The following is a 22,493-nucleotide window of genomic DNA, read 5'->3' as shown; positions in this document are numbered from 1 at the left end:
AGTTTTCCTGCTTTCCACCCCAAGTTAAAAGGATGATATACACATGTTCCTCTTCTACTTACCATCAACCCTGTGAAAATTTACCACCAACTTGTCTCATTCTCTACCTCCTTCCCCACTGGATAATCATTTTCCACAGCACAGCTCCTGAAGGCCCACAGGCCCTGCCAACCCAGTGCACAACATGGCCCCACACAACCAGCTGCTTTTCAAAACCATCATTTTTAAATTTAGTGGAAAATGTAATATTTTCTGCCATAAATCCTGAAGTAAGAGTACATCAGCACAAGTAGCAGGTAAGGGTGATTAAAAATAAAGATCCCAAACTTCTGGATCTATTTGCCTTCCTCAAAGAGAAAAGTTCTTAATGTCCAGAGCTGTACTATCTCAAATAGTAGCCACTACGTACATGCAGCTGTTAGCACTTACAATAGGGCTAGTCCAAAACTGAAGATGTGGTATTAGTATGAAATTCACACCAGACTTCCAAGACTTGTAAGAAGAAGAAAAAAGTCTATAAAGTATTGCATTAGACTTTTTTCCCACTGTTTACAAATTGAAATAATATATTGGGTATACTCATGTAAGTGAAATATTTTTAAAATTAATTTCACCTGTTTTAGCTTTTTAGTATGGCCATTAAGAAATTAACATTGTATCTGTGGTTTATGTTACATTCCACTGTACAGAGATAAGATGCTGTTGATAATAAAGAACAGAGGTGGGGAGCCTGGACGGCTCAGTTGGTGAGCATCCGACTTTGGCTCCGGTCTCACCATTTTTTAGTTCAAGCCCTGCAATGGGCTAGCTGGGGTCTGGGCAGAGCCTGCTTCGGATCCTCTGTACTCCCCTCCACTTGCCCTCAAAAATAAATAAAATACATATATTTTTTAAATAATGAACAGAGGACAGAATACAATACAGCACAGAGACAGGTGGGTTCTGCCATGGAAGATTAACCATCAACTCAAGCTGACTTTAAGTGACCTGAGGTTTTAAGACCCTGTAGCTTCAAAATTTCAATATATGCAATCCCAATGTTAATATCTAGTTAATATCGATCTGGTCAATGAACCTGTAAAATAAAAGGGCTTTATTAGTTTACAACTGAAATCATCTAATAAAATAACTTACCTTTACAAACCAAGAGTGATACAATCTGTCCCAAAGTTCTAGTACTTGCTTTTCAATTACGGCAGTATTGTTCACCTTATCTCCCAGAATTTTATGAAGCTGGAAGAAATACAGATATAATCTGATTTAATATTTCAGGCAACAATCCAGTAAAAGTAATTCATGCTGGGTCTTTACATTGTTCCAAATCGAACTAAATGTTCCAGACTATCTAATTGCCTCTAGCCATCTTATAATCTTTTCTTAAACTCTGTACTCTTCAGTATTCCCAGCAAATTTCCTTGCCTTTCTTGGCTTTTCGCTTTCCTCTATTTTTGGGTGTCCAAGAGCACCACTTCAGGTTCTAAGAGAAAGGTACATATGAAGCCACGATCACAGACTTAGCAAATCTTATCTGGCCAGAGAAAAATATGTGGCATGTGGCCCAATTGTCCATCCATTACACAGAAATCTTAAGTTACATTTATCACTGGCGTTAAGAATTACCACAGAACTTTTGATTTTTTACTTTGCTTTTCTGTTTGGAGTATCATTGCAACTACTGTATTGTAAATGATGGAAAATAACTGCATATGTTAAAAAAATATGAAACTTTATAAAGTAAAAAAATAAATAAATAAAAATAAAAAAGAATTACCACAGAACTTTAAGTAAAATTTTAGGACCTTAGCTATAAACACAAATATTCCCCAGAGTCTGCTGAGAGGTGTCAGGTATGAGTTATGACTGATGATCCTGGCTTCAGGGTTTGTGGGAATCAAGGACAGTGAGACAAGATAACTTTGAGGACAGTTATTCATTGTTAACACCCCACATTTTGTTATTAAAACCATAGCATAAGGGTGCCTGGGTGGCTCAGTTGGTTGAGAGTCCAACTCTTGATTTTGGTTTAGGTCATGATCTCAGGGTCATGAGATGGAGCCCTGCACTGGGCTCCATGCTGGGTGTGGAGCCTGCTTAAGATATTGTCTCTCTCTCCCTCTCCCTCCTTCTGCCCCCCACCCCTACTTGCATGCTCTAAAAACAAACAAACAGGAGTGCCAGGGTGGCTCCATCAGTTTAGCATCTGACTTCAGATCAGGTCATAATCTCCTGGTTTATGAGTTCCAGCTCCACATCAGGCTCTGTGCTGACAGCTCAGACCCTGGAGCCTGCTTCAGATTCTGTGTCTCCCTTTATCTCTGTACCTCCCCTGCTTGCACTCTGTCTCTCTCTCTCAAAAATGAATAAAAAAAAAATTTTTTTAAACAAAATGAAAACACCATGGCATAATAGTAAAAACATTTTTGAAAAGATAAACATTAATTTGTAGTCCCACCTCCTTACCACATATGCTTCAATTTTTCCATATTCTCTGCAACTTTCTATGTTAGTAAATATAATTTATAATTTTTCATCATTTCATCACTTTCATCTTTACTTTTAATGGTTCCATATGAGTTAAGTTTTTTTTAAGATTTTATTTGTAAGTAATCTCTACACCCAAAGTGGGGCACAAACTTACAACCCCAGATCAAGAGTTGCACACTCTACCAAATGAATCAGGCAGGAGCCTCAGTTCTTAAGTTCTGATATTAGTTTATCACTACCCAGAGGATATGGAGATGGTTCCCAAATTGGTTGGTTCCCAATTTTTAATGTCACAAATAACACCACAATGAACGTCCTTACACACAACTTGTTTCTTATTACTAACAGTATGATAAATGTATAGGGATCAAAGAATATAGGCACTGTAATGGCTCTTGCTATGTACTGTCTTTTATAGGGATCATACCAATTAACATTTTCCAACATTGTATGAATAAACCAATTTACCCAAAGCCTTATAGACTGATAAACTTTTAGATAATTTAACAGCTATGAAATTGTAACCAATCATTTATACTTTTCTTCTTCAGGTAAGAGAGTGACCACTCTTCCCTGTTGGTTTTCTTTTTTTTGTTTTTTTAGTGTGTGTGTGTGGTTTTTTTTTTTTTTTAAGAGACAGAGAGAGAGAGAGAGAGAGAGAGAGAGAGAGAGAGCGAGCGAGCAAGCAAGTGTGCATCAGGGGCAGAGAGAGAGGGAGACATAGAATCCAAAGCAGGCTCCAGGCTCCAAGCTGTCAGCACAGAGCCCAACATGGGGCTCGAACTCACGAACTACAAGATCACGACCTGAGCCAAAGTTGGAAGCTTAACCAACTGAGCCACCCAGGTGCCCCTCGTGTTGGTTTTCAATGAGTATTTTCTTTTGTGTGGCCTATCCACACCTTTTGGTCACTTGACGCTGCCCTTATAGATATCTGAATCAGTTTTTAGACTCGTGTGATACAAACATATCATCCAATGTTTTCCTCTATATTTTATTCATAAACCAAACACAAATTAGTACATAAAATAAGAGCCATTTATCTTTGGGCAGCATTTTACACCTTACAAATGGCTTTCACCTACATTATGTGATCATTACAACAACCCCAAGAGTTAGGGAGTAAAAGGTCTTTATCACCTTTGTTCTTTCAAGATGAGAAAGCGGATTTAGAAAGAACCTAGGACAGGACCTAGTCAGGCAGCTAACTGGCAAACAAATCTTTCAACTACAGCACATATAACCTATGAACAAAAAACACCTAACATAGCAAATTTTCCAAAACAACTAAAAGCCAAATTATCCCTAGTCTTCTTTCTTTTAATTACTTTAAATTTGTCTTTTGGTATTATGACTGCCAGATACTCACAGACTTCCTACTACCAATTCTTTCTATCCCTCTGCGCTCAGGTTCCGAGACCCGTCCCACCCCCCTTTAACCAAAAGAGCTCCCCCTGAGTCTAGGCTGTCCACACAGTGGCCTTCATCGCAGTAAAACCCGATCTCAAACTGGCATCCACTTCCGCACAGCTCAACAGGGAACAACTCTACAACTGTTAAGGCAGAATTCAGCATCATTTCAGTCTCGTGGTGCTGCCAACCACAGGAGGACATCACAGACCTGGAACACCACCCTGTGACGTTACAGTATGTGTCGCAAGTCACAAGATAGACTGGGCCAGGGAGCATGGAGCCTGACAGCCACGTCACTGCTTCCAGAAGAATCACCAAAGCACAAGTTACTGTTGATGGTGTGTGAGATGCTCCTTGCAGACAAAAGACCATGAAGCACTAAGAGCAGTCAGAATGCCGTCTGAGCGCTGGGTAACTTAAGGTGAACAACCTCATCTATAAAATGGGGATGGTAAGGCGGTGGGCAGTTCTCTGTTCTCACTTTGCTTGGAATCCTGACAGCCATTTGCCATTGCCTGACCAAGTCTTTCTTGAAACATTTCTCAGCCTCTAAGACACACACAGGCTGTTACCCCCATCTCATGGACTGCTCCTCCTCCGTCTTCACTGCTGGCTTGCTTCTGTGACCTTCAAAAGCTTAAGTGCTCTAAGAATCTATCTTTGGTCCTCTTCTATCTGTATTTTCTCCTTAGGTCCAATCATGGGATAAATTGTGTCCCTCCTAAGTCCTAACCCCTACTCATCCTGTACACTCACCTGGCTCACCCTGTACATTGGAATGTGAATGTATTTGGAGATAAGGTCTTTAAAGAGGTAATCAAGTTAAAATGACTTCATCAGGATGGGCCCTAATCCAATATGATCAGTATCCTTATAGAAAGAGAAGATTAGGAGACAGCCACACACAGACAAAAGCCCATGTGAAGAAGACAGAGACATCTACAAGCCAGGAAGAGAGGTCTCATAAGAAACCAGTCCCACCAACACCTTCATCTTGGACTCTCAGCCTGCAGAACTGTGGGAAAATGAATTTCTGTTGTCTGTGCCCCTGGTCTGTGGTACTTTGTTATGGCAGCCTTATCACACTAATACAGTTCACCTCCACTGATGGGTAGAGTAATGGGTAGAGTGAGTCTGATGATACGCAAACTTCCACCTACAGCCCACATCTTTCCCCTGAGTCCCAGCTATGCGTGTCCACATACCTTTTCTGATATCTCAACTTAGATATCTGCTAGGATCTCAAAATTTGCACGCCCCAAACAGAATTATAGCTCGAACTACCTGTAACCCTCCAGCACCCCCTGCCCACCTCCAAGGTCTTTTCATCTTAGTAAGTGGCATAGCTACTCTTCCAGTTGAGCAAACCAAAAACTTCCTTCCCTTTCATTCCATATCTAATCCAGGAGTAATTCCTATCAGAACCGCCTCAGAAATACATGCTAAATGTGACCATTTCTCTCAATTCCCACTTCTACCATCCTAGTCCAAATTCTCAACATCTCCCCTGGACTGTTGGAATAATATTCTTTTAGCCAGGGCCCTGCCTTCTCCATTCCTGCCTATCTCTCCACAAAGGAGCCAAAAATGAGCTTTCAATATCCTAAATCAGGTCACATCCCTTTCTGTTTTAAATCCATATTTACCTTTGTAACAGAAATAAGACCCCAACCGCTTGTTATGACCTGTGGCTTAGTCTTGTCACCACATGCCCTGTTCCTGACACACAAACCAAACCTGTTCCAATCTCAGACCCTCTGAATATCTTCTGTGCCCACAACTTGAAACTTTCTTTTCCCAGATCTCTAATCTTAATGAAAACATCGCCTTCTCAGAGACATTCTGTCTCCAGCTCAAGTGTCACCCAGGGTCACTCTCTACCACATTACCTGGTCAGAGTACTTTTTGATCTGAAATGCTTACTTGTTTCATGTCTACCCCCGCTCACCAGAGTAAGCTCTGGGAGGGTGGGAACGCTTTCTGGTCTCCTGCTTCTCCCCAACACTTAGTGTCCTAAGTGTGCCTAAGTGCCTGGCACATTTGTGGACTGGCTGTCACTTTCTTCATTCTAGTCATGGGAGAAGGGGCAGAAAAAATCCATTCATGACTTATTCTCTTGCTGTCTCAGGACAGGACCTCCAGCTACAAACTCTGGAAAAAACCTATGAGGCAGAAAGATTAGCTCAAACAAGGATGCTGAATGAAGAAAGTAAACTGGATTTGAAAAAACAGCAAACTAGCAGGCCTTGGTAGAACCCAGATAACACAGAGAGGATCCAGGAGATCAGGCTGACAAAGCAGACGGGACAGGGAGGCAGCAACCTTCTCTGCTCATACCTAAACACACCCTAAAAAACCTTCTTCCCTTTCTGAGCATGACCTTTTCCCCTAGCTTCTACCCTTCTACCCTTTCACTCCAAGGACCCAATCCTTACATGCTTCCTAGCTGGACAAGATCTGAGCTTAGAAAAGCTGCCCCTATGATTTCAATGGTTCTTTTTTCTTATTATACAACTTTATTGAGATTTATCACATACCTTACAATGCATCCACCTAAGTATAGTAATTCAATAGTTTCTTGGAATATATTCAAACTTAAGCAACCATCACCACAATCAATTTTGAAACATTTTCATTACCCCAAAACTCCATACTTCTTAGCAATCACTTCACCATTTCCCCCAATCTTCTCTACCCCCTGGAAACCACCACTCCACTGTCTCTATAGATATGCTTCTTCTGGATGTTTCATACAAATGGAATCATATGTATGTCGTCTTTTACTTGACATGTTTTCAAGGTTCATCTATACTGTAGAATGTATCCATGCTTCCTTCCTTTTCATGGACAGGTAATAGTATACAGATACACCACATTTTATTTATTCATTCGTCAGTCAACAGACATTCAATGGTTGGTTTCAGATAGTATCCTCATGTCTTCTAAATCAGGACCACAAATATGTTACCATCTTTGTTAGCAATACTCATCTCTCTTCAGCTGCCTTCCCTTTTAGAGTCTTGAGCAAAAGGTTTCAAACCTATCTTTTCTCTAAGTAATTTCTAAGGAACATTCTCCAGCTTTCCCCAAGTAGGTAGATTTCCAGAATATGAATTTCTCCCAAATATATAAACCAAAAAATTAAATGCTTTGCTTTCAGCAGAGTAAGTAAGTCAGCCAATATATTTTTAGGGGTCTAAGAGGCTTCTGCAATGGCTAGATCTTCTTTGATGATAGTTATGAGATCTACACCGTAGACTTATCTTTCACTTATTCAGCAAATATTTTTTAAAGACTTCCATGTGGCATTTGATTTGGTTACCTGGTATAGGCTCAGGAAAATCAGTAACCTGTCTCTTACTCAACCACAATTCCATCCTTAGGTTAGATTACTATACACATGTGGACAGTGTAATTTCCAAGATAATTTTTTTTTTTGAGACTTTGTTCTTGAATTTTGAACAAGCAATCACACACCAATACTTTTTTTTCTGGGCATACATCTCACTGAAACAAATCTTGTTAATCCCTAGATGATCCTAATTTCTTCAATATATTAAAACTCCAAATTACCTTCCTTCTCACAGGCAGTATTAGGGGGTGGGGAATAAAAGGATATCCCAAATCTGTCCCATGGAGTCACCCTCACCTGCAATAACGGTGCCTTTTCCCCTGTCCTCCATTTCCTTCCACAAAGCTTTGGATAAGCTAATCTCCTCAAGCAGACTCCTGTCTCCAGATCTTGGCTCACATAAACACCCCTTCTTAAAATACACTCTTCCTTCTCTTTATTCATCTAAGATCTATCATTCCTTCACAGTTTATTCCAAGTGCCACGTTAAAGCACCTAACCCAGTTCTGGGCATGCACTTCTAGCATGCTATAGTAGAATGAACGAGGAATTTAAAATTAGTCTTCAGTTTGAAACCAAGTCTGCAATTTACTACATGACCACTGGGAATTTATTTAGCCTTGCTAAACCTGTTTCCTCCTCTGTAAATTTGGTAAAATAATTCAGACTACTGTAAATTTCTTGGAAAGATGAAATGAAACAAACTAGAAATGCCAACCATACTACCAGCAGATAATGTTGAATAATTGCTAATAATGTTTTTCTCCACACAGCCTTATTTGACCAACCAACCTAAGTGATCATTCTGTCCTGATGCACAAATAACGAATACCTACCTTGAACAAGAAGCAAAAGACCAACCTCTCTGTTCAGGCTATTAGCACTATTAAATATAATCATCCAGAAAGTTTAATTTCATTGTACATTCTTGTTGTCTTACAGATTTAAGCCTATTTCAAAAAAACAAACTGTTCTAAACAGAATCTCTATTTATACTTTATTAAAGCAGTAAGTCCTACCAACGAAGAACCTACTAAAAAAGCCAGAGAGAGAGGCTCTCCCCTTACCTTGTGGGTTATCCATTCTCTTCCATACTGATACACGTTGTTAGCCGCAGAATTGAGGGCTCTTTGGACTACTTGAGCCTCAGGAAGCCAACTAATTTAAAAGAAAAAAGAAAAAAATATATCACATTTTTAGCGTACTGCACCAATAATTCTTGGAATTTAATGTATTTAAACAATTTAAACAAATTATTGATCAGTCATCACACACGGATACAAATGAATCACATGTAGGAAGCCTTGATTTCTGACCCTAATGTTTCTTTCTACCACTGAAGATTCCCTTCAAACTTTCCTTAGCTTTTAGACCCGCTTTCCCCCACAAACTCCCTTTCATTCTGCTCTGTCCATATGTGTTATCTGTCTTATTCAGCACCAGCAAAAGTGGTTCTGGGACACTGGGATAGTCAGTATCTGGGACAATGGTTCTCAGTGTGTGGTCCACGACCAGCAGCATCAGAACAGCTTGGAAACCTGTTAGACATGCAAATTCTTGGGTTCAACTCCAGAAAAGAAACTGGGCAGGGGTCCAGCAATCTGTACCTTACCATGCCCTAAAAATGGTTCTGATACATGCTGAAGTTTGAGAACCACTGATCTAAGAATGTGAAGAACTGAGAAAGAAAACAAGAATTAAGAGGGCGAATCACTGTTTTCAATTTCTTATTCACTGGAGATCTAAGATGTGAGGACCTCCTGAGCAGACTTCCAGCTATATAAGAAGCTGCGTCTACAAGCTTTATTCTTTGTGCTCTGAGAAACAGCCTCCCCACTTTCCTGTTAACTACACAAGCTGCATCATTGCCTTAATCAAGGATATGTTACATAGGCCCAGTGCTTCCTCAAAGAGAAATACGTTCATATAGTCTTTAAATTGTACCTCAACAGACTATATACTAGAGATGTTGACATTCACAAATATAATAGTCCTGATTTCAACTATTCACAAGTGATGCCCAAAGGCCAAGGCAAGCAGTAACTAAGCACTTTCCTGAGGCCTCAATATGACACACATTACAAAGCTGGCTGATGGGAGTCAAATAGTGAATCAAGTCAAATGTGCAATGTTCACAAGTCACAGTAGTTTTATATACTTGTAGTAAATTTATATAGTAAATCAGAAGTGATAACTTGCATGTGTATGTATATGAGAAAGATGGACATAAACAAAAAGCCAACTGCCACTACAGCCACAAATTAATGATGCCTAGGACAGCAATGATCTTTAATCAGAGAAGAAGGCATTCTGGATACATGAGAAAGTGGAATATCAAATTAGTAATGGTTCAATCTTTAATATTAACCAGTTCTTCCTACATTCCAAATAAAATATTTGTGAAACTTTCAGCACATTCTCAACGATTTCTCAGTAAGTAGGACAAAACTTTAGAGATGATTACAAATATAATAACTGAAGTATGACGATATGAACATAAAATTGGGATCTTTAAACAGAGATGGGATTTGGGAAAAATTACGTAGCTTTTAAATTATCCTGGTACTTATAGGTCATTGGTGCTTTGAAGGGACAGCTGAATATTTTCAATTATCTTGTAGTACATTTCACAGGGGAAATTATAAAACTTGTAGTGTTAAAGTATGAGGATTCACAAAAGTATTTGAATAGATCCTTAATGACTAACAAGTATTATAAGGCCTGATAAGTTCTTGCTGGCTACTGTGAAAACACTTTGCCAATGTCCTCACACAGGCGTCCTCAAAGCCCCAGATGAGAGGAGCTTATATGAGGCCAAGTCAAAGGTCTTGGGTCCATCCAGACCTCCTCTCAGTGAGTGCTCTCTAGAAGACACAGGGCCAGAAACACCAGAGCAACCCTGGCTGAGACAAGCTGGCATGGGCCTTGGTCTTGTATCAAGCAGAGCCAATCACTAATTCTACTACACTAAGTCAAGAAGGATCACTCAGGAGAAACCAAGTTCCTAGAAATTGGACTGGCCTACCCTCATCTTCCTGGGTAGAGGTTAATCTCTATCACAATATGACCCATCAAGAGAACAGCCCCATTAAAACAACTTACCTGAGCCTGCTAAATTCCTCCCAAGTAAGGGAAGGGCTAAATCACATTCAGCATAATTTTAATGCCATCTCTTGAGGAGGGTCATGAGAATCAACAGACTTGACACTAGTTAAAAGAAGTAGGAAATGGGCTCCAAATGAACACAACAGCTCAAAACAAGAATTAAGATGTGCTTCAAACTTCATTTTCTATGAAACTCTGTGAAGATGACCCTACCCTGCCTTTGTAATTTACCCATCAGCTTACGAAATATACTCATGGGAAGTCAAGGGGTATACATAGAGTATAAACGTGCACCACATTGGAAGAAAGCATATCTGACCAGTTCTTAACTGTATCTCCCCCACTAAATATACCCACATGAAATTTCCATAAAGTCAACTACCATCTTCAGGACAGGAACTCAGCAGAGTTCTGAGATTACAAGAACCGTTATATTCATTCATGTCTACCCCTATTAATCTGCTGCGGAAGAATCAGACTTCCCACAGATCACCAAAGCCTACATAGCTTTTAACTCCTTCCATCTTCCTGCATGGAGTATTACACAGCAATAAAAGGGAACACACTAACAATACCTACAATGTCTTCAATGAACTTCAACAGAATTATCAGTGAACAAAATTTACTAATCATATCAATCTTTCAAGCTCACAAGGTTACACTATGATTTGATCTATATATCATCCATGAAACAACAACATTATAGATACAAAGAATAGATTATTGGTTGCCAAGCATTATGGTATGTTAAAAGAGGAAGTAGAGTGTAGGTGTGGCTATAAAGGGGTGGAATGACGAAGCCTGTGATTATGCAATGGTTCTGTACTTGACAGTCTTGATAGCTTACAGGAAGCTACACATATGATAAAATTGTAAACACACAGACCTACCTACACACACCACACACACACACACACACACACACACACACACGAGTGCATGTAAAACTAGAGAAATGTCCATTTCCTAGTTATTGTATTATAGTCATGCAAGATGACAACATTAGAGGAGGTGGGCTGAAGAGTCCATGGACCTCCCTATGGCTTTCTTTGCTATGTCTTGTGAATCTAGAATTATTTCAAAATTTAAAAACAAAAACAACCAACTTTCTAAACTGCTCTGATCTGGGACTCCCCAGATTATGTGTGCCTTCAATACAGTGGTAGTGACAGTCCTATTCAACTGAAAACCAGTACAGAGGGGTTCTGGATCTATTTTCATTACACAAGAATGAGCACTGAAAAAGAGGAGCCCTTGAGATATTAACACTCCTTATTTTTTAACTTCACTCCAGATCTTTCTCCTGAACTTCACACCCACACAGACAATGGTCTACCGGACGCCTCTGCTTACCATAGGCACCTCAAACACAACAGATGAAAAAGGAAGCCAAATCTTTTTCCCACCTACTCTACTTCCTATCTAGGTGAATCTACCATCATCAACTAACTTCCAAAGCCATAAACAAAAGTCAGATTAGATTTCTCCCAACTATATCTAATTGACCAACCAACCTCCTTAAGATCTTATAAATCTGACCATCCTGTTCATGTCCACTACAAGTGTCCACAATTAAGGAGTTCATCACCTCTCATCTAGTTTACTCTAGCTTTTCACTGGCTCAAATCTTGTACCCTGTCCATCTTTTTCTCCATAGTGTAGAGGGAAAGACTGTTCTATAATGAAATCTGATTATGCTACTTCTCTTCTTCTGTCCTTAATCAAGATAATAAACATTATCTATCACCTTCAAAAGTTTCCTTGTGTGTCTATGTACTCCCTTCCCAGGGCCCACACCTACCCACAGACACCACTGATCTGTCACTATAGATTAGTGTGCATTTCTTAGAACTTAGCATAAATGGAATCATACTGTATAGGGTTTTTTTTGGTTTTGGTGGTTTGTTTTTTTTTGGCCTGACTTCTTTCACTCAGCATAATTATTTTGAGATCCATCCATGCTGCTGCATGGACAGTTCATTTTCACTTAATGGTAAGTAATATTCCTTTGTATGTATATACTGCAATTTGTAACTAACCAGGAATATTATGGACAAGCACTTTGAGTGTAAAATACATTTTGAAAGATGTCCTTTTAAGCATATTCAAATATGATTCTAAGCCAAGTTCAAGAAATGTCCTTTGCAGGTTTTACATAAAGGAATAAAGTCAATTCAAGGTAGAAAAACAAGTTAAATCTCATTTGCAATCCTAAAACTGGCAGAGTATTTCCTACTTACATGAGTGACTACCTTGAAGGTATTAAAAAAAAAAGTTCATACAATTTGTCATCAAATTCAACAAGGTGATATAAAACCCTTCTCACAGAAGCCAAATTAAACAAGTACGAAAGAGATACTCTAAAGACAGGGGTTGGCAAATGTTTTCTGTAAAGGGCCAGAGAGTAAATATTTCAGGCTTTTCAGGACATAAAATCTGTGTCATGGCTACTCAAATTTTACCTGCTCTTGCACCGCCCCCCTAACAGCCATAGACAATATGTAAATAAATGGGGGTGGGTGTGGTCTAATAAAACCAGCGGCTGGATCTGGCCCTGAGCCACAGACTGCCTACGCAGCCTCCAAAATGATACAGTGTAGAAATACTGCTGACCCTGCCACTGCGGGATTATCTCCAATTCTGTAACCTTTGATCCTGACTGCTCATCTGTGAAATGGGGATAATCTCTTCAACCTCCTCAGTCACTGTGATGAACACAGGACACAATGTAAGTGAAATCAAATACCTGTTGTAAACTGTAAATCTCAATTCAAATACAAAGTCATTGACCATAAACTGTTTCCAAAATCATACACATGTCCCTCTCCCACCATCCCCCAATACATGCTGTTCTGATGCAAAATCGACAACACTGATCAAAGCTTTGGCAAATCCCATCTTTTCTCTTCCAGCGTAGCTACGTCAATGAAGATCAGATTGTTTCGTGCAAGCAGATACTGAACCTAGGCCATCTGTTTCTATTTTTGCCAAAATCATTCTCTTACTTTGCCCACTCAGGGTGATTTGCTAGAGTCTCATTAATCAAATTGCTTGTGACTTCAATCATGTGCACACTCTCTTGATGCACCTGTATTGCAAATAGGAGAGAAAAAAAACTCAATAAAAAAATAAGTCCAATTTAACATTTATTTTTCCATACTATTACTGGAACAATGCTTTTAGATTAAATAATTACACATTTAGTTTCAATTAATTTAGAAACCTGTACTCAACAGCTATTATACATAATGTCCCATGACACTACAGGAAACAAAAAGTACATAATAGCACCCTGCTTTCAAGCTCAACAATTTAAGGGGGGAAAAATGTGACTACAAATACTTATACATATATACAAAACAAATAAATATACATTTATTTCACACACGTGTATATAGTATACGTAAGCAGTATCAACACTGCATGAGCTTACAGAATCATGAAGCAGTGTGAGGCATACAAACAAATAAGGAACTCAGTCAGGTTCTTGGGGGGAGGGGTGGCAGCTGAAATTGTATCTCAGAATTTTCCTTGTCCAACAACCAAAAAGTGAGGGGGATAAAAAGGACCAAGCCAGTGTTAGAGAATATGCTTTTTATTTTACTATTTCAAAATCGGGCATACTGGGCAATTTATCCTGGGGAGGATTCCGTGTTCACTCGACAAGAACATCATTCTGTTATTGCCACTTCCCATTGGCTGACAGTGTTTTCCAAGCCTTTTCTATTCTCAATTTTCTATCTACTTATCCTCTAAATTATCGCAAGAGGAGTATTACTGAATCCCTAACTATAATCACTGGTTTGTCTATTTCTCCATTAATTCTGAATGTTTTTGCTTCACCTTTTATTTAGCTCTACCATTAGGAATACACGTTTAAAACTGATAGATCCTACTGCAGTGTTACCTCTCATCATTATGACAAATCCTTCGTGCTTATCTTCAGTAATAGGTGCTTAAACTAGATGGCCTTGTATTAATATAATCACTCTACAAACCTTATGTTTACAGTATGAGTGGTCTTTTTTCATCCTTTTACTGTTAATCTTTTTAGGGCTCTGAACTTAATGGGTATCACTTACAGATACCACTTAGCTGGAGCTTGCTATTTTACATCTAATCTGAAAATCTCTGCCACTTGACTTAATTGCCTCGCATTTAATATATGCATTGATATGACTGGATTCAAGTCTGTCATTTTGTGAACTGCCTTCTGTCTCATCCCTACTGGCATTCTCTTACTGCCTTCTTTCGTGTTAAGCAACTGTGTTTTTAGTAGACCATTTCAGTTCCTCTAAAATTTGTTAGTGGTTGCTATTTACCTTAAGCTTATTTATCTTAAGCTTAAGCTTATCACATCTTTATCACAGACCACCTAAAGTTAATGTTGACTTACTTCCAATAAAATATTTATGCGAACTTCATACCACTATGGCTGTTTCCCAGTCTTCTTCTTTGTGCTATGATTACACGTATGTAGTTTATCTATGTGTATTATAAACTCTACAATGCAGTGTTAAAACTTCTTAAATAGTCCAGTTGCTTAAATAAACTGAAAAAGGGGGGAGGATGTAATTTTTATATATATCCATATATCTACCAAATATTCTTCATTCCTCCCTTTGGACATAAGTTATTTCTAGAGTCATTTCTCTTCAGTCAAGGAATTCCTTTAGCATTCCTTATAGTATGGGTCTATTAACAAATTCTCCATTTTGGTTACCTAGAAATATTTTTATTATGCCTTTATTTTTAAAGAATAGTTTCACTGATTATAAAATTCTTGATTGACCAGTTGGGTTTTTTTTTTCCCCCAAAACTGAATATATCATTCCAATGTCTTGTGGTATTCACGGTTTATCATGGGAAATAAGCCATTAATTGTTCTGTTGTTTCTCCTGTGTGTGATACGTAATTTTTCTCGTGCTTTCTTCAAGATTTTTTTCTTTGGCTTTCAGGGACTATGATATGTCTAGGTATGGTTTTATTTTGTGCATTTGTTTCATATGCATTTATTCCACTCAGGATTTGTTCAGCTTCTTGGCTATTTTAATGTTTTTCATCAAACTTGAGAAGTTTTTGACCATAATTTCTTCAAATAGTTTTTGCTCTCTTCTCTTACACTTTCTGGGATGTCACTTACATGTCTGTCAGCATCTTTGATATTGTCCTGTAAATTACTGAGTCTCTCCTCATCCACTATTTGACAAATATTTTGTCAGATTGATACCTTCTATTGATCTTTTTCCAAATTCACTCGTTTTTTTTCCTGGATCCCAAATCTGCTGTTAAGCCTATTTAGAAAATTTTTCATTAGTTATTACTCTCTCCAGCTCTAGGATTTCTATTTGGTTTTATTGGCTCCATTTCTCTGTTAATAATATGTAAGCAAATGCAGATGCTTAACTTTCCTTACTTCTTTGAATATATTTATAATATCACTTTAAAACGTTTACTAAATTCAACATTTGAGCCACTTAAATATCCACTTTTTTTCCTCCCCATGTCATACTTTTCTGTTTCTTTGTATGTCTAATAATTTTGGGTTAAAAATTAGAAATTTAAAAAAATGCATTGTAGCAACTCTGGATTTTGTTTTGTTCTGAGAGCTGGGTTTTTTTTTTTCGGTAAGCAATGAACTTATCTGTAGTCAAACTGCAAAATCTGCCTTCCCTGTCACTGATGTCTCTGCTCAGTGTTTTTTATCTTTTTTTTTTTTTTTAAAGCCTAAAGCCGTCTCTTGAACCTGCATAGCATAGCAGTCAGCAAATGATTTTGGCAGAAATCATGCTCAGATATTTCACAATAGGAATCCTCACCCTCTGCAGCTTGAGATGTAGGAGAGTTGAGAAATGCAATCAAAGGCACAATTTGCAAATTTCTACAAGCTTTCAACATTCACAAGACTCCGTGGGGGTCTCCCATATACCAGTCTACAATGTACGGTTTATTAATCTTATTATTAAGCTCTTATGGCTCTCTGGCTTCCAGAATATCCCCCCTTTAGTTTACAGCTACTCTGTTGTCCGTCCCAAGCCAAGTCTACCACCTCCCACAGGAAAAGCTACAGGTTTCTGCTGTCCAAGCTAGGCAGGAGGAGAATATCTCCAAGCAAAAAAGCCAAAAATATCTGCTTTACTAGATTCAGAAACAGTTTTTCATGAAAAAAAAAAAACTCCTCAAACTGTTGTCTAACTGATGGTTTTCCAATGCGTTGGTATGGTGTTTTTTAACAATTTTATGCTGTTTTATTCTTGCTTTCTGTGGAAAGGATCTATCTGACATTGCTGCCCTGCTATTACCCCAAGATGAAGCCAAAAAGGACTTTCTGACTAACTGGACGTGGATACAAAAGGAAAGTAGTCAAGGATGACTCTGTGGTCTTTCATCTAACCAAGTAGAATGGAGTGGTTAATACTGAAATAGTTAGACTATGAGGAAGAAAACAGATAAGCAAGGGAAGATCTGAAATTCAGTTTCTGACATCTTATATTTAAGATGGCTATTACACATTAAAGTGAATACTCTCACTCACGATGTTTTAGAGAATCCCTTCCCTTTATTGGCTGGGAGAAAAAACTAGATAACCAGTAAGTTTCCTTCAAAAGCTCAGTTTGCAGGAGTCCTAGACCACAAAGAAGTGGTTCAGTAGTATATATTATCAAAGTTCAGGAAAGTAAAAGCTCACTGAATCATGACGTTGAACAAAGAAAAAGGACTTTAAAAAATGAACATAACTGAGATGAGCAGGCAAGAAGAAGACCCCATACAAAGAAACAAAAAAGGTAAAGTGGAAAAGAAAAGCAGGAGAGAGGAAAACGAAAAATGTAAAATCATCCTGGTATAAAATTGCTCTAAGAACTAAAATAGAAGAATATGTAATGGCAGGTTTAGGCAAAATAAAAACAAAAAAGGTCTTTAAAAAGTCTATTCATTCTCTATAAGTGACTATACATGATGATTATCCAAAGAGCAGATAAGAACTACATAGAAACAGAAAAATGGAGAGAGCAAGCTATTAGGAGCATATGGTAAGACTGAGGACACATTGAGGCTGAGAATGACTGAGAACAGGACTTGCAAGTGGAGACTGACATAGCAGGAAACAATGCAATCCTTTAGTCAATTCTGCATATCAGATTATCTATTGATAACAGTTACTACCATATCTCTACAGCACTATATGAAAATTTTTTTAAATCTCTTAAATATTTTTGAGAGAGAGACAAAGAGATAGAGCGTGAGCAGGGAAGGGGCAGAGAGAGAGAGAAACACAGAATTCAAAGCAGGTTCCAGGCTCTGAGCTGTCAGTACAGAACCCAACACAGGGCTTGAATCCACGAAGCATGAGATCATGACCTGAGCTGAAGTCGGATGCTCAACGCACTGAGCCACCCAGAAGCCCCTATATGAATTTTTCATGTCCGTGATTTTACATAAACTCCTAGACAACATCATATCAAAACCTAGGATGATAAGTTCAGTGGATTTCAGATAAAGATTAAGATACATAATAAAAATTTGTTTTAAAAACAAATGCAAATGTTTTAAAAATGCATCAGTAAGATGCATTAAATATAGAGAAAATTTTAGTTGCACTTTGGAGAACAGTTTTCTTAGATGAAAGAAGGGTGTTAAACCCTGAATGTTTGTATGCTCCCAAAATTCTTATGTTCAAATCTTAACCTCCAATATGATGGTTAAGAGACAGGGCCTTTGGGAAGTAATTACTTTGTAAAGGTGGAGCCCTCATGATGGGATTAGTGCCATTAGAAGAGACACAAAAGAGGTGATCTTTCTACCAAGGAGAAAATGGCCATCCCTAAACCAGAAAGAGGGCCTTTGCCAAGAACCTGACCGTGCTGGCACTGATCTGGGACTCCCAACCTCCAGAACTGTGAGACACAAACGTCTGTTGTTTAAGCCACCCGGTCCATGGTGTTCCAACAGTCCAAACTAAGAAGAGAAAGAGGAGGTATAAGCTAGAAACTGAGAAAGAAATATTCCATGGTAAATTAGCAGAAAGACCAATGAGCCAAGAAGGGAAGGGACCAATCAAGAAATTCTGATCCAGTAAACAAAGAACTAAGGGGAGGAGGAGTCATGAGAGCAGATCATAGCTCTCCCACTGAAAGAAAAAAACACGTATTCCACAATCTGTCATTTTTTTCATCTGCATCACTTCTAAGGATTTTGATAACAAAATTAAAGTGCACATAAAAAAATAAAAAGTAGACAAATTCATGACAAAACTAGTAATGCAAAAATCATAAATAATTGTTAAACATATTCACAAGCAAAGTAAATTTTCCATGGCAGCTTCTGCCAGCTTCTTGTACATACTATAATTGCAACAATTAAGAGTTTATTAATGGCAATAGTAATTGTTATACTCTACCTTCGCAGTCAAGAGTAGAGCTAAAAGAAGGGTTCCTATCACTAACAAAAATATGATGAAAATGCTAATTATTTTGTCTAACATCTTCTCCAACCAGATGATCATCTGCACAGAAACAAAAAAAAGAATTACTTATCTTTCAAGCACAATTTAATAAAAATGCATACATATTCAAATATTAAGACAAAACAGGATACCCAGCATTGCAAATCAAAGTATGGCATACTGATTAAAGCAGTGAAAGCCACAAGCAACTTCAGAAAATTAAGTAACAATTACTATTGTTATATAAAGAATGTATTACTGTCCTATCTAAGAAAAGGCAGTCAATTTGAACATAATCTGTATTTATGTTTGAATTTTCATACAGTGGCAGATTTACCTCAAATTGTAATTTAGAATCTGCTAAATATTCTAAATAAAATTTAAAAAAAAATCCTGGGGCACCTGGGTGGCTCAGTCCATTAAGCATCCAACTTTTTTGATTTTAACTCAGGTCAAGATCTCATAATTTCAGTTCAAGCCCCCATGGAGCCCACTTGGGATTCTCCCTCTCTCTTTGCCCCTCCTTCACTCACATGCACTTTCTCTCTCAAAATAAATATATTTTTAAAAATATATATTCTAGGGGTGCCTGGGGGGCTCAGTAAGTTAAGCATCTGACTTTGGCTCAGGTCATGATCTCACCATTCATGAGTTCAAGCCCCATATCGGGTCCTGGGCTGACAGCTCAGAGCCTGGAGCCTGCTTCAGATTCCGTGTCTCCCCCTCTCTGCCCCTCCCCTGCTCATGCTCTCTCTCAAAAATAAACATTAAAAAGTTTTTTTAAATATTCTAAATGAAATAATACGAATACATTAGTTGACCTCAAATCTCATTACATTTTACTACCAACTAGCAAATACAGATCGCTTTAGAAAAAATATGCCCCTTATAAAAAGGTATGCCCTAAATTATACAGATAAAAGAGGAACAAATTAAAATAGGAATTATATTCAAAATGTGTTTCCTTTTAATGGCATTGGGGTTACAAAAACAGTAATAATAAAAATTCAATGTTAAGATAGATAAATATCAACTTCAGAATATTACAGGGGTGGCTTGGGAGGGGAGAGTTAGGAGGTGGATGTACAATTGGGGAGGGGGACAAAATGGGCTTTAATTATACAGGTAATGTTGCATCAGCTGGAAGACAGATTCATTGATGATCTCTACATCTTTTTGTATTTGAAAGACTTCATAACAAAATACTTTTTAAATCTGATATTCCACTTGACATTTCCATTCTTTTTAAAACATAAACTTTAGAAAAATTTACTGTAAATAAAGAATAATCATTAATGTCATGGTTGTTCCTGAATCAATAATTAAAAGTATACTCTCCCTAAATGCTACTTGACATTCCATTCTCTCATCTTTCAAAATCACAAATAATCCTACATCAAAAAAAAGGTTTTTAGGATATATAATAATTCTGATAGATATCTAGAATTCCTGCCAAGCAAAGCTGCCATTTAACATTCCAAAAGTCGAATCATTCAGACTGATGGCTGCTGAAACCACATGGCACCCCTCACCCCTCCAAGAGCTACAGCAGTGAGGAATAAGTTAATCTTCATTTAAATCTGAATTATGCTATCCAGTGAGTTAAACAGTCAAGAGCAAAGAATGGTAGTTAAAAACAAAACATGACTTCTAAAACATTCATTTTCCATTCCACTATAAGCTTGCATTCCTTTATACTGTCACTAAGAAATCAATGCTGCAGTGAACTCAAAGATACAAAGTTCAACTTTTATCTTCACCATTACCCCTTCAAACAGAATAGTTAATTTTCAGTGCATGCTACCAAAGCATCAAAGACAACATAGAGATTAAAAAAAGTAGTAACACATTTCTAAGATATGGAAGGTCAGATGTCATATTTGAATGTATCTTCTAAAATCAATGAAACTGAAAAGTTTCACAATCAGAAACCAAATCTACACACAGTTCTTGAAACAGCTTCCTGACAAAAGAGCTAGTGCTAGGATTCTTCTTTGTAGTTCCCAAGCCTAGTAGTACATGGCACATGGTAAAAGCTCAAATATAGATCTGAACAGGCAAGCATAGATAATTTCAGAATTAAGAACAAATTTATAGTCACAAATTACAATTTCTGAAAATAACTTGGGAGCCCCAATTTAAAAAAAAAGTCTATTCTGAAATATAGGTCTTAATGTAAATGATGCTTCATTTAGAAACTACAGTATCTAAATTTATATCTGGGTATTTCTAACATATAAAACATGGGATATTCACAAACACATTATGTATATCAGCATTACGAAATCAAACTTTATGTTTTTAAACCAGGGTAGAATTTTCCTATCACAAGCCATTTACCTAAGGGTTGGAAAAACCCACACTGAGAGTCATCTAAATAAAAATTGATATTCAAGGGTAACATTGAGGGTTAGATGTTTCATTCAAAATTTAAAAGAAATAAAACCATTTAAGATTAAGATGCTCAATACATTAAGCCAAAAAAAATGGGAATTTGTCTATTCATATTACAGCTGGCTAAAATAAGGTCATAAAAAACAGGATAAAAAGGGAGAGAAGTAAAGAGAGAGAAGAGTGGGAAGGAGACAAAGGAAAAATATTAAAGAGTAAAGGAATATTTAAAAAGAAAAAAGTCAGGGGTACCGGGGTGGCTCGGTTGGTTGAGCGTCTGACCTCAGCTTAGGACATGATCTCATGGTCCATGGGTTCGAGCCTGCACCAGGCTCTGTGCTGGCAGCTCAGAGCCTGGAGCTTGCTTCAGATTCTGTGTCTCCCTCTCTCTCTGCCCCTCCCCCACTCATGCTCTCTCTCCATCTCTGAAAAATGTTAAAAAAATTTTTAATAAAAATTTAAAAAGCCAAAATGGGAGGAAAAAGTGTGTGGCTGGGGGGGGAATTGGTACATAGAATGAAGGACCAACACAAAAAAAAAAAAACTAAGTGGACAGAAGACTTAGATGGAGAAAAAGAACCCCTGGAGTGAATGGAACAAAACTCTCAAGGAAACAAACTCAAGCACAGAAGGTGAAACAAGGGCAGAAGAAGGTATGAAGAAGGGGATGGAGGAGAGAATCCCTAAAGAAATGCCAGAGGTGCTGTCCCAGGAGGCAAATCCTGTCCTGTGCTCAGCTTTGGGAAACAGAATCCAAACCACTTGTCATCACTGCCACCAGCTGTCACGACTCTGCCTGCCCACTGAAATCACTCAGTCCCCAGTGATCTCTCCAATCTTCCTCATTCTGAGAAATTAGTTTTTAAACTATTTTCTTAAATAGGAAGGGGAGTCATTTTTAAATGACATTCTGAGTGTTTCAAGTGTGAATAAAGGGCATGTATTTTTATTTTTAGAGGTGTCAGTAAATGTATGGTTATACTTCAAGACTTTGAAAATTCCAAACTGGCTTTTTTATATAGCAGGCTACTAAGAAAGTATCGTTCCACTGCTGAGTTTTCTATTTCATTATTCTGCACTTTTATTTCACTTTTTTTTTTAAACCAAATTCTAGTTGAGGTTTAGTGCAAATAATCAATACTAGAAAATAAAACAAACCCTGAGAAATAAATAGGTTATGTTTCAATTAACCACAGATGTGTTCTCTCTCACCCTCATTTCTTGTGAATTCATTTCCTACTTCACCCCACTTGAACTTGAAATACCAAATACCCAGTGCTTCAAATTTTCTGGCTGTGGATGTAC

General features: G+C 37.8%; 1 protein-coding gene across 4 annotated transcripts in view; it reads right to left on the bottom strand.

Moving 5' to 3' along the window:
• The window catches only part of TMEM245 (transmembrane protein 245), an 84,858-nt gene that overhangs the window by 28,920 nt on the left and 33,445 nt on the right, over window positions 1–22,493 (bottom strand). For all 4 annotated transcript variants that reach the window (XM_029920945.1, XM_029920943.1, XM_029920944.1 and 1 more), the window contains 4 exons: window positions 18,753–18,857; window positions 13,360–13,442; window positions 8,317–8,407; window positions 1,135–1,233 (listed from right to left, as the gene is read on the bottom strand). In XM_029920945.1, coding sequence (XP_029776805.1) covers window positions 1,135–1,233; window positions 8,317–8,407; window positions 13,360–13,442; window positions 18,753–18,857 — 378 coding nt within the window. The remainder of the gene's footprint in view (window positions 1–1,134; window positions 1,234–8,316; window positions 8,408–13,359; window positions 13,443–18,752; window positions 18,858–22,493) is intronic.

The sequence above is a fragment of the Suricata suricatta genome, chromosome 13 (genome assembly GCF_006229205.1).
Source record: "Suricata suricatta isolate VVHF042 chromosome 13, meerkat_22Aug2017_6uvM2_HiC, whole genome shotgun sequence".
Classification (NCBI taxonomy): domain Eukaryota; kingdom Metazoa; phylum Chordata; class Mammalia; order Carnivora; family Herpestidae; genus Suricata; species Suricata suricatta.
This window is presented reverse-complemented; position numbering and strand designations above follow the sequence as displayed.